Here is a 16,986-nt window from a genome sequence, read left to right on the forward strand (position 1 = left end):
TCATGGTCTTCGCTTTAGAATGAATCCTTACAAAAATTAGCTATGGAGGATCATTTATTTTTGTGTTGATAACCAATTGTATAACCAAAAAAATACCACAGTTAAGCTATGGTTTTTGTAGCAAAACCGAATTTGTGGTTACAATGTTTTAAGTACTGTTTTGTTTTAGTTTTTTTTTAAATGTAGTAAAAACCATTGTTAAGTTATGATAAATTATATAAATCATAAATTATAAAGATTATTGCAGCTTTTAAAATGTACTTATTGTGTTTCAGACGTAGCAACGTGTCATTGCTCTTCAACATCAGACTTTCCTGATTTTACAGATGATCTGTGGATCCAAAACGTCCAGAGAGTCAGTACATTTGTCACCATCTGAAGCCAGCATTAGAAAAAATGGACACAAACTATCGTTGGTCTGTGCTCCTCCAAAATAAAAGTTGCTTTTGCAGTGTGGAAAGTGGCAACTAACGGTGAGTACAGAAGTGTCACTATCTCCCACATCCCTGTTCTGGCTCCCCAAGGAATGCCACACAAAATATTTAAGTTGAAAGGGTGGCAGTTGTTGATATATTTGTTTTTTATTCTGGAATGATTTTTGCATGATGCCAGGGTTTGCATTATAGGAGCTGGCTGAAAGAGAAATATCAGTGGACAAGAAGTTGGTCATTACATCATTGGAAATTCAGCATATCCACTTATAAGCTGGCTCATGAAGCCTTTTCCTGACAGTGGTGTCCTGACACAACCAAAAGAATTATTTAACCACAAAACAAGCAAAGTAAGAGTTGTGGTTGAAAATGCAACCTGAAAATGGTTAAGTACATGATGGTCACCAGCTGTGCACTTCACAACCTCTGTGAGAGCCATGGTGAGGAGTTTAGAGAGGAGTGGAGTGTTCCTGTCTCTTTCCCCCAGTCATATGTGCAGCGACAGACTGAAAGGGTCAGAGTGCGGCCTGCAGCATCTCAACCAAATACAAATATACACTTGAAACTGTTTTTAACTCAATTGCAGATTGAGTTACCAAAGTTTATAGACAAAATAGACAGATATAAGTGGGTAGTGAGGCGCACACGTGATACAACATCAGAACACAGTAAACAAAGATGACAAGGAAAACCCTGGAATGGTCTTGGGCAGGATCTGGCAGATTAGAACAGCGGCAGGAGCGGCAAGACCAGGCAGATAGAGAGGCAAACAAGGCATCATAGAGCTAAAGCTCAGATACTTCTAGACCATCAACTCAGAAGCTGACCTAGTACCAGACAGGGAGAACCGGGGTCGAGAATGGGTCCAGATAGGAGCTCTAACAAACATAGAGACACAAGACAGGACAACAGCTCTAAGCAGGAAGGGGGATAAATAAAACAAACAAGAGAAAAAATAAGACATTATTAACAATTTTACTAACATAATTAACTTAAAGAATATGCAACATGCAAAACAAAAGAAAAAGGCAAAAACAAGCGACACAGGGAGCAAGAACAAGGGTACAAGACCAACCAGGCAGGGACATAACAACACACATTCAGCCATATCCAAAGACAGTGACAGAAGGGGTAAGAATGACAAGGAACCAGCAAAAAGGATACACACACTGACTCAACAAGGCTAAGGAGAGGGTGTGGTCAAGAGGAAACGAGGAGGAGGGACTAGGGAAGAATATGGCTGACAAAAACAAAGCCATGTGTTGACACAAGACAACAAAAGAAAAACAGAGTGCTAGGGCAGAACACGGATATTCTGTTGTTCTTGCAAAACTATTTGGACTGATAACTTATGGGTGTTATAATTTGTTCCTATAATCATTTGTATAGGATGTTACTTGATTGCCTGCCCCCACTAACACAAGTAATTAGATTGTTATAGTTGTCATAATTGTTTGCCTAGGCCTAGTATTTTCACCGATATGTGACAGGACATACTTTAATGTTACACATCCTAATTCCTAAACAAGTAACTCCAATAAGTAAAACCGAATTACAAACGTGTATTTGAGATATAAAAAAAAAATTCTGTACAATACACACAAATGTCTTTGTCTTTGTTCAATGTGAGATTGCAGTACATAATGCAAAACAATGTACAAAGAGCAAAAAGACAAAAAGCCTGTTGGTCAGCTCTGCAGCCACTCACGCTCTTCCCCTTTTCTCTGGGCCTGTTCCTTCAGCATATCAACAAGGCTATGCATTTTTATGTGGGTTTGTCTGCGGTCTATCTCCTCTTGTTCCATCATTTCTTATACGAGAGTCAGAGCACTCATGTCACCCTTTTTTCTCTTTCCTGGAAGAGAGGACATTTAGTACATTGTTATACATTCTGTGAATAAATTTCAGCATATATACTTATAAATAACATGAATTCAATTTCATTACCTTGTTGAACAGGTGAAGGGCAGCCAGAGCGTCTGGGAGTGCTGGACACAGTGGGACGACTAGGGATGCATGGAGTAGCAGAGAGATCCGATATATCGGCATCTACAGTGAGGTTTTCTCAGCCACCAGAAAGGACTGTGGTGCGATCTGTATAACAAAAAACAAAAAAATAAACAACCAAGTTATGCTCAGAATCAGAAATCACAGGTTTTTTTTATTGTACACAGGTTATCATGTAATTGCTCAAAAGATTAAGCTTAGCATCTTGTTTATCATGTATATCATGGTCTTCTAGCTAGTAAAAAGGACTGAATCTGTTAATTATACGTGAACCACTAACTTTTAGCAATAGCTTCAGTTGATAAAGTCGAGCTTGCTGTGTGGAGTGCCTCCACAAGCCCCACAGAAGAATCTTTGGTCCCTGCATTACCAACATAATCTGGTCTGTGGCCAAGGATAACATCAAGAAGCAGGTCCCTTTTTTTTTGGTCTAAACCACTCTGGTTGTAATACCACTAACTGAGCAGAAATACAAAAATTTGCACACGTGAGTTTCGGCCAATCAGTGTATGCGTACGTCACTTGTAATACCTAGAACGGTTTTAGTCCCTTCTCTAAAGTTGGAGCTAATTGAGTTCCTATAAAAGGAGCTACTAGAACTAAAATCCTAGTTCCTGTGGTGTGGACACACAAGCATCCGAGTACTTCCACAGTTCTAGGAACTATGAAAAGGTTCATCAGGTGTGAAAGGTGTTAATAAAGGTAGTCATTAACCTCAAAAAATACAGTCCACCCAATGTGCTTACTGACATTTATTTAAACTTAATTATATCCTACAGATGACATTGGTTTAGGCAAATAAGGCAATTACGTCTGTGCATGAAGCAATAAAAAAAAGTTGAAAAAAGGTTTTTCGTCTTTCACAGAGATGCAGAGGAGGTGTATGTGGTTGTTTTGCAGTCATTTCAGTACTTTATTTAGATTTATTTATTTAGAAGGAGACTATTATTCAGAATGCACTGAAAATATACAATAACACACTGTACACAGCATATGCTGTAGGAAACCATAATACTGTGAAAACAAATATGATTTACATTGACGCTGTTTGCTAGCTTTGATTAGGAAACTGTGTCTGATCATTCAATTAAAGGACAAGAAAATTCTGACATTATCGTAAGCCTGCAAGATGGCTCTGGGGCTGCCAACTCAAAATCTGATCGGTTAATTCAATGTTTTCACTGTCATTGATTTTAAAATACAGTAGCCTGCGCTGCTGATTCTGAAGGCCTTGTGCTGATTTCTTTGACCCTGGCAACATTGCTGAAGTGTGAAAAATATGGTGTTGGATAAAAGTATTGGATAAAAGCTCTACTATAAACATACACTACTGGAAGCAGCGCATCCAAGAGAAAAGCTATGAAACAAAGAGAATAGATTATTAGAATTAATTTAATAAACATTCATGAAAAATGAAGTAAAATTAAGTCAGGGATACTGATAATGTTTAGGCCAGCAGAGAAGGTTTTGCTGTCCCTGACGGCTCATCACTGCTTTTGAAAAGTTGAGTTTTAAAACAGCGTGAAGATAAATGTGCCAGTGAAAAAATAGTGTGTGGTATTAGTAAGGGTGGGCATCGTTTGAATTTTAATGATTTAATGGTCAATTTAAATATTTTTATTTAATATAGTGCTTTTAAAAATACAGATTGTATTAAAGCACTGAACAGTATCAAATAGAATAGACTAGAGTGATAGTAATGTATAATGACAAGATTTTTTCATTTTTTTCAAATTTTTTCAGATTTCATTTTTTATTAAATGCAGAGATGGTCTGTGTAATCAAATCGATGATAATCATTAGAAATGAAGTGTCCCCAACTAAAGCAAGCCAAAGGCGACAGTGGCAAGGAAGCAAAACCAGATTCTTGACAGAATGGAGAAAAAAAAAAAAAACAGGCTCAGTTGGGGCCAGTTCTACATTTACATTTACATTTAGTCATTTAGCAGACGCTTTTATCCAAAGCGACATACAAATGAGGTACTCCTCTGGTCAGAAGAACCAGCACTTCATTTCCATTTCAATTTTAAATGCAGCTGTGTCAGTTAGTGTAAAGGACTTATTGTGTTTGTGTGTGTGTGTGTATGTGTGTGTCTGATACCCGCGATCTGTCCACGGGGCACATTTAGGTGTTCTGGTCTCCGATGAAAATCATCTCTGGGTGCTGATCCACCATCTGATTTGGATACGAACTGAGAAACAAAATAAGAAAGAAACAGACTAATATTAGCATAGATGCCATTCTTTTTACAATGTAACAAATACATTGTGTTTTATGAGGAGTGTTCCCGCCTCCAGCTGACCTAATTAATGCAGCCTAACAATCCTTTAATGGATTTGAGTAATAGAAGTGTATTAGTGTGTACACACTGACAGAGTGTGTATGCTTCCCAAACAGTGTTAGGGAGATTGTTCCAGAGTTTGGGTGTTAAATAGGAAAAGGATTTGCCGCAGTTGATTTTGATATTCTATTATCAAATGGCCAGAGTTTTGAGAACACAGCGGACGTGGAGGACTATAATGTGATAAGAGCTCGCTCAAGTATTGATACATCACCTTATTGCAAAACATTTTATAGTTAGCTAAATGTGAGAATCAACAGGCCAAAGAACACTTCTCTGCTGGAAACAGCCCATGAGTCGTCTTGACCTGAATGTTTTCACACATTAAAAGTGCTGTTTGTCATAATGACAAAGGTATTTTATTTAACATGTTAACCCATACCTATGCTTGGGAATCCAAAATATATTCCAATTCTGGAATAGGATTCTTAAAGTGAGGAATGAAGAAATACGGGATAATGCCGGGAACAATGGGATGGTTGATATGTATGTTGCTATATTTCATTTATTGTTAAATGCATCAGTAAAGGCAGTAAATTTCTGTAATTTACACACTTTGCAAAGTGACATAATTTTTTTCAGAAATAACACATTTCTGTTTACTTATGTGTACCCATTTTTCATAAATGATGATTGTTGCTTTCATTTTATCAGGGTCAAGCAGGTTTCCGGTTGGTTCCCTTTTGTAATGTAAATTTATTGAGTTTTAAGTGTTTTTATTCATCTAACTGTCCTGCTTATTTTTTTATTTCTTTATTTTTGTGTGTCTGTGTACAGCAAACGAACTGGCTCGGGATGCAGACATTCCTACCTTGGTGACACATGTTGGAAGAATTAATCCTATTGTCACTCCTTTAACGGGTCCTTTTCCTTCACAATCTACTGGCACCGCTGGCACAGAGCATGCAGGAGCAGCAAACACGATTGTGCGAGGATTGCCCGGCAATACCACGGTTTCAGGCATACCCGGAAACGGGACACTCCTGGGTCTCTCAAGCAACACAACGGTTCCAGGATTGCCAAACAATGGTGCGGTTCCAGGCCATCTTGGCAACACAACAGTTCCAGGGTTGCCCGGGAATGGTGTTCTTCCAAGAGTCCCGGGTAGCCATGGACAGCAACTTGGCATTACGGGAATTTGTCCACATTCTGGAATACCCTTCCAAAACATCGCCTCTTCGTATTCTGGACCACTCAGCTTCCTGCTGGCTAGTGACTCTCGTGCGAAGTCTTCGCAGACAGTTTCCTGTTTTGGCTGGACACAGCAGAGATGGTTCGGGTTGCAGGTCACACTCCTGTATATTTTTCAGGCTGGGCATTACCAATTTACCTTTTCTGCTTTCTCTCCACTACGCGATTGGCCCTAACACCTCATAGTCCCCTCCTCTCACCGCTGGGTGTGGTCTTTCAGGACCTCCCATTTCTAGTCTTGAGGATGGCACTGATTGGCATTTTTGGATTTGTAACACCACTGCTTTATGTGATGAAGAATCTTCTGGTCTGTTTGGCCTACATTTATTTCAACTTCATGACAAAACTCAGAGTTTTCAACACTGAGAGGATGTTCTAATGGAACTGTTTAGGAGTTTGTTGGCAGAGGCCTGAACAAGACATTGGCTCAATGTGAGTTTCAACAAGTCATTCATTTAGCACAATTATCTTTACACTTCTGTTTGGTTTACTTTTGGCCACTCCCGGGTAAATACATTTATTATCATTGAGGGCTGGCTGATTTGACCCAGTCTTAAAGGGGTCATATGATGCGATTTTAAGTTTTCCTTTCTCTTTGGAGTGTTACAAGCTGTGTATGCACAACATTCCTAAAGTTGTTAAGATAAAGTCTCAAACCCAAAGAGATGTTTTTCTAAAGGTTAAGACTCAACCACACTTTCCTAAAATGCCTTGTTTAAACCTCATGTTGTGTTCGGGTCTTTTTTTGTCCAATATTTTTCCCAAAAATAGTGGTTCATGTTATTGCATTTAGTGGCTTTGTTTACAAAGGGTATAAACTACTTCTCTTTTTTTTTTGCTCAAATTTTTGGGGGGAGATTTTTTACCTTGTCACACTTGTGGTGTTTGTAAGCAAAAAAGACCTGGCCTTATAAATATATATTTAAATATATAATGACTTATAAATCAGTCATTATGCTTTATTATCACCTAAGATTGGAATCAATTTTTTTGTAATTTTTTTTCTCTCATTTAGGACTGGTTTTGTGTTTCTATGTGCATCTAATTAATCGGAGGCCTCATTTATCTGAGAATATGTATCTCATATTTTGAGTGAAAAAAAGCATTTTTGAATTAATAATTTTCTGTAAGTGTTCGAGAGCATTTTGTGTTTGAATGCTCAATGACAATGTTTAAAAACTGTAAAAATTATGTTTTTGCATGGATGAAACACAGATTAAGCAATTTTGATAAGCAAAGTCTTATTGCGATTTATTGAATGGGAGGCGTTCCATTCATTAACTGAAAAGAAACTAGTCTGTTGGAGCTGCCTCGCTACTTGCCTCTTATGAGTCTCTCCATGTCCCCGGTGTCTCCAGTGTCTCTGTCAGCGGTCTCTGTGATTGGTGTGTGCTTCAAGGATCTCATTTGTCTTCCCTATACTCTTGATTCCTGAAAAGATAAGAACTGTGCTCAGTATAGCTCTGAGTCCAGTCAATGGCTTTCTAAAGACTATATACTGACCTGATTCCTCTGCTACAGACTTTCTATTGCTCATCTGTGCAAATAAAGCTTGTTATCAGTTTACATACTTCCTGTGCCTGCTTCCGTTACAGCTACAAAGTAAAGTCAAAGCTTCAACACTCCATATCGAGTTTTGCTATCACAATACCATATTGATAATACCATTACAATACATCCCCTCTGCTGTCTTTGCTTTACCACTGCAGACATTTTAAAATATTACAACAGAAAACATAAAACAATTTAAATTGTAAGACTATTTTTCAATGTTAATGTTTTTACTGTATTATTTTAAATAAATAAAGCCTTGGTGAAACTCAAAATACTTCCAAAAAACAAACAAAAATCTTACCTACCTAAACTTAAATGGTAATGTAAATAAAAAAAAAAAAATTACAATTACTTCCTGTAGTTGTGTCAAATCAGTCATGTCATACTGTTATAACCAACAAGCATGACAAAAGACCACAGTGGGTCTCCTAAAATATTATCATTATAATAAAATATATCATTGAAGTATCGTAACATAAAAAAATTATACAGGTTTTCAAATACAGCTATACAGAACAAATAAAGAGGTATAGGTATAAAGATAAAGTATTATTTAATAATTAAAAAACTAAATAATCAAACACAATCCATGAAATATTTATTTAAATGTAGCTATTAAAATATTCCCTTGGATATCTGTATTTATAATTATTTACTCACATATAAATTCATTTTTAAAGCACTACACAAATCTGAACCAAATGCATGTAGACCTTAGGTGTTACATATTCATGGACATAAACTGATAAAAGATGAACCTAATTTTTTGACTTCTTCTCATCAGTTTATGTTGCCATGTGCAACCTGGTGCTTGTTTACTGGCAAAATAACACTTTTTTTTTGTTTAAGAAAATATAATAATCACATTCATTTCTGAAAACCAAACATAAAAAAAATTAATCAGTGTGACCTGTAAAGAGTGAAGGATACTGTGCCTCCAGCAGCATGCTCTTAATGGTGTGTTAATGTTCTTATCGCTGATGAAGTGCACACAATAACAACAACAAATCAGATACGGTTGTGTCACAATCGTGTATCAATGATAGTCAGAGATAATGACAATACCAGATGTCTTTGTTGATAATCAAGACAATATTATTATAAAACTATTATTATTAATAATATTCTTATATAGGAGGCCTATTATTATTGGGCTATTATTATCAGATTGGCTTGCTATATCACCACAGCTCAGCACATACACAAGTGAGGCTTCTCCTGTCATGTTTCATAGGTTCGTTGTCTCATCCTTGTGTTGTATGTGTTCAGATTAGTGGGTGTGTCTGAGCGTGGGCGAGCTGAGTGAGATCAGCTATGGCTCGTTCACGCTCGCTATTTATTGTGTGCGTTTGGTCTTATCTTTGTCAGTTCCTCCTGTGTTGTCTCCAGTCCGTCTCACTCGGTCCCCTGACTCTTGATCACCTTTTCCGTCATGTGGTTGTGATCCTGTTTCTCTGGGTGGACTCTGAGATTTGGTGCCTTGTGGATTCTCTGTGAATATGAAGATGCAAAAAATTACCATATCATGCAACCCAAAATTAGTACTTTTACAGTGTTTTATCGTTTCAGGGTGAGCTAACCCTTAAAATCCATATTACTCTACCAGTATACTGCTGTTTGTCTTTGAAGAAGATTGTATGTATTGAGAATCTCAGCATTGCACAGTGTGTTTACAGAAATTAATTCACAAATGACAATTATGGAGTAAATGATTATAGAAGATTCAAAAGTTAATAAAAGATATGCAGCCTAATAATAAAGCATTATTTAATTTAGAATATTTACCCCTTGTCTGGTCACCCTTATGGAACCCCTCCTTGTGTCTGTACGCGATCAAAGTCATACCTGTTCCATTCCAAATCTCTAACAATCTCCTATACTGACCTAATCTCCAGCGATCAAACGTGCAAAGTTTCACGCTAAGTGGTTTTCCTATAAAAAAGCCTTCATATTCCGGCCTTATCTGCTTTCCTATGTAAACTATGCATTCATATTTCAAATTTGATGTTGTAATATTACAGTTTTAAACATATAAAGGCACTTGTGTTTCTACAACATTCCACTGTGCAGTTTAATAATTTAAAATATTGTTGCAGGGACTTAATATGGATTGCATACTCACCTTCAAGTCTCCAGCGATCCACGATACTCATCTTCAAGTGTCCAGCAATTTTTTATAATCTTTTTAAGGGTCCAGTGATTTCCCAGTATTTATCTTCAATCTCTTGAGCAAACTTCTATACTCACCTTCATGTGTCCAGCGATTTACCACACTCACCTTCAAGTCTCCAGTGATTTTCTTTATTCTTCTTCAAGTCTTGAGCAATCTTCTGTACTCACCTTCATGTGTCCAGCAATTTACCACATTCACCTCAAATTCAAATTCAAATTCAAATTTTATTTGTCACATACACACATACATGGTACGAGACGTGAAATGTTTTTTACAACTGTCCAGCGACTCCACTGTCCAGCGGATGGCTGAGGTCTTCCATGATCTTCCTGGCCCTGGTACAGCACCGCTTGTTGTAGATGTGTTGCAGCACAGGGAGCTCAGCTGACTGCACCACCCTCTGAAGGGCTCGCCTCTCCTGCATGGTGCTGTTCCCGAACCAGGAGGTGATGTTTCCCGTCAGGACACTCTCAATGGTGCAGGTGTAAAAGTTCCTGAGCACCTGAGATGGGAGTCTGAAGTCCCTTAAGCACCTCAGATGGTATAGACGCTGCTGGGCCTTCTTCACCAGGGTGTTGATGTGACAGGACAAAGACAGGTCCTGCGTGATGTGAACACCCATGTGTCCACTATTAACTCCCTTGTTTTGCTGACATTCAGGAGCAGATTGTTCTCCTGACACCATCTCTCCAGGTTGTTTATCTCCTGAAGGTAGGCCATCTCATCGTTGTTGGAGATCAGGCCCACCACGATAGTGTCGTCAGCAAATTTAATGATGGTGGTGGAGTTTGTAGTGACCTTCAAGTCTCCAGTGATTTTCTTAACTCTTTTTCAAGTCTTTAGCAATCTTCTATATTCACCTTCAAGTATTCAGCCCTGTTCTATATTCTCCAAGTGTTCAGTGATCTCCTATATTCATCTTTAAACCACCACTGATCTCCACACTAGGGTGACTATATGTCCTCTTTTCCCAAGACATGTCTTTTTTTGGACCTTTCTAAATTACCCAAATTGTCCCTGATTCAGATTTTGAGCTCTACAGTCGGCCTTTATTGTTTGCAATATGCATAATATTTGAATAGCTTTGGATGTGTTTAGATGTGTAATGTAGTAAGGCTGCCAAAACAGTATTTTTTTTCATTGAAATAGGCAGATTTTAAATTGTTGTTGTGGGTTCATTTTCTCCTGTAGGTTAAAAGTTTGAAATTTTGCATTAATTACATTTGAATGACATGTTTGTATTAGAACATTTAGCATTCTACCCATAATAAAACTCTGCTAAATGTGAAACTGTGACTGTAAAATATATTTTACTTATTGTGGCGGGAGGAGCTAACAACAGACACAGTGGGTGTGGTGTCAAGCCTTGGAGAGGCTTTTTATTAACAAAAATACAAAATAATAAAGTCCCTAGAAAAAAGAAAGTGTCCAAATAAAGGAGGAACTGGTGTCCTCGTTGTGTTGCAGGGGGAGTGCAGGTAGGGCAGTGTTCCAGGGGAAAGGGTCCAGGGGAAAGGGTCCAGGTAAGGGACGGAGTCCGGCGGCCACACGCGCTCCCCGCGGCTTCTCATCTGCTACTTCCAAACGGCAGTCAAAAGGGATAAACAGCCCGGCATCCTGGCCCATTAGTCAATCGTCGCCGGGACTACGGGTCCGAAAGCCCCTTCCTGGACCCACGAGGACACCAGCGTGCATGCACGGGGGAAGAAACTGGTCTCTCGAAAAGAAACGTGCTCTGCATTTAACTGCGGTGATGATGAGGCTCTATTCACTTCAGGTGTGCCTCGTCACACGCCGCCAGACCTGTCCAATACCATGCCTCTCCTCTCACACACACTTACTCCCGTTGGGAGCTTGGTGAAGGGCGGTGAATAAAGAAGAAAGGTGATAATGACAATCAAGGGGAGGGGACTGACTTGTCACAATATTTTGAGTGGATATGGTCATTTTGCTACCTTGGGGGCTCCAGCAATCTCCTATACTCACCACTGAGTCTTGAGTAATCTGTCTCTGTCACATACAAGGAAGAAGGAAGGAAGGAAGAAGAGGATCAGTGAATGATTTTAGGAGGGATATGTGTAAGGTCGGTGAGATGTGATACTGAGCAGGCAGGTCCAGTTCATAGGTGACTTTGTTGATGCGTCTGGTGATGGTAAATGGTCCAATGTACTGGGGACTCAGCTTTCTGCTGGGCAGCCGGAGACGAATATCCCAAGTGGAAAGCCAGACATGATCTCTAGGTTGGTACTCAGGATGGGTAGATCGGCGGTTGTCCGCATACCACTTGTGTCTCCGGACTGCCCGCTGAAGATGGATGTGAGCTGAGTCCCATAACATCTCGCTCTCCTGGAACCAGTAATCTACTGCTGGGACTTCTGAGCGTTCACTGTTCCAAGGAAACAGAGGTGGCTGATATTCTAGAATGCACTGAAAAAGAGTCAGTCCCATGGCTTCTTGTCTTAAGGAGTTCTGGGCGTATTCTGTGTTACTGCGTGTTATTGGCTCCAGATAACCTCATATTGGTGACAGTAGGCCCGGAGGTATCAACTGATTTTCTGTATCTTTGATTTGAGAGCGGTACCCCGATGACAGGCTTGACTGACACTCCTAATAAACCGGAAAAAAATCCCATCCAGACTCTTGACATAAACTGAGTATCTCTGTCGGACACAAGGTCCTCTGGCAAACAAAAAAATTTCTAAAGACATATTGAAAAAGAGTATCTCAAAACCCTTGTAAGGGAATTAATTTGCAAGACTTGGAGAAGTGGAGCAGGTTCGGAAAGAGAAACGGCACGAATCTGGTCGGTGACAGCCTATTAATTGGGACTCGAAGACTTAGGTAGGTAAAATTCTGTTTGACAGTGAATAGTTTCTTAGAGAAGAAGGCACTAGGATGTAGTACAGGTGGGCTCCCCTGCCATTGAGACGCGGCTCCAACTCCCAGCGTGGCTGCATTGACCTGTACTACTAATTGTAGATTAGGATTTGTATGGGTAAGGATGGGTGTTGAACAGAATGCTTTTCGGCGTCAGGGGTCCAGGTAAGCTAAACACATCACTGGTTGCAACAAAACTGTATGGGATGGCGATGAACAATTAAAAGAAGTGACAGTTGCCACCTCCAATAACATTTAGAGCAGCCTGGCATGAAGCGCAGTTGCGCTTTGTTTGTCCTGAGTCCCGAGTTTAAGTGAGAGCTCGAGGACCTTTCTCGATCACACCCTGGTGTTTTCAATGTAATGTTAGAATTGAAGAGTTTTAATTGAATCGTTACAGTAATTGAATCTACTGAAGTGGACCCCAGCCGTCACCCACCGAGCGAAGCGTCACTATTGATCTTCACTCCCAGTGAGAGATATAAAGCAGGTATTCGCTATGGTAAGAGTGACTCAGCTGAGCAAGGGCGAGAGAGAGCGTCACACCACCGGATGCCCAGATCCTTCCCATGGATATGGTGTGGAGGAACACCTCAACATCACCATCCAAGACAGTGATCTTTTGGGAAACTAAACACATCACTTGGTTGCAACAAAACTGTATGGGATGGCGATGAACAATTAAAAGAAGGGACGGTTGCCACCTCCAATAACATTTAGAGCAGCCTGGCATGAAGCGCAGTTGCGCTTTGTTTGTCCTGAGTCCCGAGTTTAAGTGAGAGCTCGAGGACCTTTCTCTGTCATACCCCGTTGTTTTCAATGTAATGTTAGAACTGAAGAACATTAAAATTGAAGAGTTTTAATTGAATTGTTACATTAATTGAGCCTAGTGAATCTGATCGCAAAATGCTAGCAAATCACGCATCTTTTAAATATTTATTAGTGTATGTGTGATGTAATTGCTATACTGATGGTGCAGTCTCTACAGATTCACTAGTTGTAACAAAGCTTTATGGGATGGCGATGGACAATTAAAAGAAGTGACAGTTGGCACCTCCAATAACATTTAGAGCAGCCTGGCATAAAGCGCAGTTGCATTTTGTTTGTCCTGAGTCCCAAGTTTAAGTGAGAGCTCGAGGACCTTTCTCCATCATACCCTGGTGCTTTCAATGTAATGTTAGAATTGAAGATTAATTTATTGAACATCTTTTATTTAATTATTAGATAAATTGAATATAAAAATACATGTCTCGTTCCCCATACGCTTCTTCTAAGTTTTTTGTTTTGTTTTTTGGTCGTTCTTATTGAATTTTAAGCAGGAGACCACACTAAAAAGCGTTTTTTTACGTCCACCAATGCTATTATGTTTCTATTATGTAATCTTTTATGTTTGATCGACTTTATAAATACTGCAAATGGAGTTTTAGAACAGGACTGCAGGGAAAACACAGCACAAGAACATAACAAGACACCACTCAAGACCACAGAACTAAAACAGAAACACAAGCAGATATAACATGACATAATAAAACAGAAAAATACCAAGAAATTAAAAAGTAAATTAAATCAAATGAGTAAAGGAAATATGTAAGATTAGACAAAAAACAATCCATGAACAAAAATACAAAATAGAGACAAATGCACTACAAGTAAATATGAGAAAGATAACTGAAGATCAAAATGGAAACGCAAAAGAAAGAATTCAAGAGCAAAAACTACAACAGGGACATACAAATACAACAAATAACAGGGTAAGACTGGAAAACCGAGCAGCAAGTCACTAACTGTCTCTAAGGTACAAGACAAACAAGAGAGGAAAGCACACATGGGCCGGATGAGGACAGTTAATGAAACAAGATCAATGGTTCAGATATATCGTATTTACACCGAGTAAAGCCACCTCAAAGGTACATTTTCTTTAAACCATGAATTTCTCAATTGAAGGCGTGTCAGATGCAGATAAAGCCCATATACAGCACAGCATCTGTATTGATGAAAAATTTGTTGAATTTTTTTTATATATATATATATATATATATATATATATATATATATATATATATATATATATATATATATATATATATATAAAATGTACAATAAAACTATATGTCACATATAAAGAAATTATATTATTGTATAATTATCACCACAGAATATGTAGCTTAATGATTCAGTTTGCATCACTTTCATAAACTGCATAAAAAGCAAAAACACAATGCACATTCTCCCTTCATCATTTTGTAGATTGTAGATAGGAGAAAACGGTTGAATACCATGCAATAAAGTTAAATTGTCATCTTATTCTGACCAAAGTGACTTGAATCAGCCTAACATCACAATTATGACTTGTCAACTTGTAAGTATGAACGCAGCATTAGACATATTATAAAAGAGAGCATGACCAAAGGAAGAAATGAGGTAGGACTACAACAACTACAACACCATGGCAGACACAAACAAAGACGAAGCTAAGTGTTAAGATATAAGACAAAGAAACATTAAGCAAACACAATACATAGAAAGTCTGAATCACCATCCAAGACAGCGCTCAAGCGGGAAACTGAACACAGAGCAGTGAAACTCTAATGCAAAGACTACAAAGACCACTGATAAGACTCCCTGCTTTTTTAGCATTATACTTATCATAAAGAAGTCACCGAAGACTCCCTCAGTTCTTTGTCTTCTTTGTCTGGGGACTGTTTTTTTGTTTTTTACATTTTTGTCTATTTAATATCATAATTGTGGTAATTAATCAAATTAATTGCATATTAATCACACACTAAATTTAGCTAATAAAATAACCATGAAAGCTCATTTAAAGCTGTTGGTAAAGCCATTATAGTGTAACATGAAAAAAGCATAAAATCAATGTTACAAAAAATAAAGATATGAAGTATGTGTTTAACAATTTGTTTTTACTAAAACTGATTTTTCAGAATATGTATTATTTTATATTGAAATGACACTCTAAAAAGAATCTAACACTGCCAGTAGGTGGCAGAAAATGTCTTAATGAAGAAATGTTTGAGGCATTGATTCATACGCGGAATCGTCAAAACGCGGATTCATTCAGAAATTGTTTTGTGAACAGCGGATCACTGAGCTAAAAACAGTATTGTGCTAATAATAGAAAAAGCTATTGACTCATTTACTTGAAATCACTTATGAAAATAACGTTTGCACTCGTGCTATTAGGGATAAAACAGCAATGCTGATATCATGTGATATAAATATGAGACGAAAATTCACATCACAGCATTTTTTTTATTTGTCTTATATCTTCATTTTTAGGGCAATTTAACTGCATTTATAAATTACAGTTGTCCTGCATCGCGTTTGTCAACAGTCAACTATATGAAACATAAGATGATGATCGGGCGTCCAAGGCAGGGACCAAGACTAAACATATTTTAATCTCTTATTTATCCATAACTAATTAAGGTGGCTACAGTTCGTGTGATCGGGCCTGAAGCTTAAGAAAGCAAAAGCAGCTCGTATTCAAAAAGCCTGCCTCGCGCGACTGATTGGTTGATGGGAAGCGCATTTTTTTTGTAATTGACCATGGTTGTTGTTGTTTTTTCTTAATTATTGTAGGTTCCTAAGGTTTCTTTGATGTTGACAAAAAAATCCCTCCTTATTATTTTCAATCGTATTTTGACCATCTGTCCGAAATTATACATTTTAATGAGTAGGTTAACCTTAAGGTAAAAGACCTAATTCGATAGGTAGAAATCCTCTATGAACGTAACAAGCCTAGTTTTTTTTCATTCTCCAAAACAAAACAGCCATTTAAAGACAATCATTATGAAATTATTTACTTACGTGTGAGATGCAGCTGCTGTCATATCCAATACAATTGGCTGCTTCATACTTCAAAGAATGTTTCTTCCTTTGAATGCTCCTTTACACTGTTCCTCTTTTTGTTTTAAACAATCTGCAGTCAAATACCTCAAACTAATGCCCTGGAAAATTAAAAAATAATCTACTCCTTCTAGAGCTGCAACCCGTGGTCTGTACAAAGTAAAATGAACTATTTAACAGATTTAGAGCGACTTAATAAAGTAGGAGTGGCCAATAGTGGGACCATGTGATAAAATGATTGGTCAATGCCTTGTCGTTACCAAATATGGTCATCCACAATAACTGATCTTGGGGTTAGTTTTAATTTATTTTTAATAGATAGTTGATTGTTCTAATTGTGATATTTTCCAAACCCTGAGTTCTTACCACAAGGTAAACTACGAGCCATGTAAACACCACAAAAGTGAAACTTTATTGCATATTCAAAATTAAATGACTATGCCCACAAGCTAAACTGTTAGAAAGCCGATTGAGGATTTTCTAGAAGCAAGGGTAGAAGCTTTTATAGCTTTTAGTCTTGGTACTTGTATTTACAAAATTTCGGGAA

General features: G+C 38.0%; 1 protein-coding gene and 2 long non-coding RNA genes across 3 annotated transcripts in view; 1 reads left to right on the forward strand and 2 right to left on the reverse strand.

Moving 5' to 3' along the window:
* LOC122349108 (transmembrane protein 236) overlaps positions 1 to 6,941 on the forward strand; it is a 28,517-nt gene extending 21,576 nt beyond the window's left edge. Inside the window, 2 exon segments of the mRNA XM_043245038.1 lie at positions 5,558 to 6,004; positions 6,007 to 6,941. Of these exon segments, the coding sequence (XP_043100973.1) occupies positions 5,558 to 6,004; positions 6,007 to 6,350 (791 nt within the window). The 3' untranslated portion in view covers positions 6,351 to 6,941.
* LOC122349109 lies at positions 1,177 to 4,599 on the reverse strand. The gene is made up of 3 exons (XR_006251420.1): positions 4,540 to 4,599; positions 2,379 to 2,525; positions 1,177 to 2,286 (listed from the first exon to the last, which is right to left on the reverse strand). It is a non-coding gene; the product is annotated as an uncharacterized LOC122349109 (long non-coding RNA).
* Positions 6,942 to 7,330: 389 nt separating the features above from the next.
* Positions 7,331 to 16,579, reverse strand: LOC122349110. The gene is made up of 3 exons (XR_006251421.1): positions 16,401 to 16,579; positions 7,475 to 9,016; positions 7,331 to 7,402 (listed from the first exon to the last, which is right to left on the reverse strand). It is a non-coding gene; the product is annotated as an uncharacterized LOC122349110 (long non-coding RNA).
* Positions 16,580 to 16,986: the final 407 nt, after the last annotated feature.

Source organism: Puntigrus tetrazona, chromosome 7 (assembly GCF_018831695.1).
Source record: "Puntigrus tetrazona isolate hp1 chromosome 7, ASM1883169v1, whole genome shotgun sequence".
Taxonomy (NCBI): Eukaryota; Metazoa; Chordata; class Actinopteri; order Cypriniformes; family Cyprinidae; genus Puntigrus; species Puntigrus tetrazona.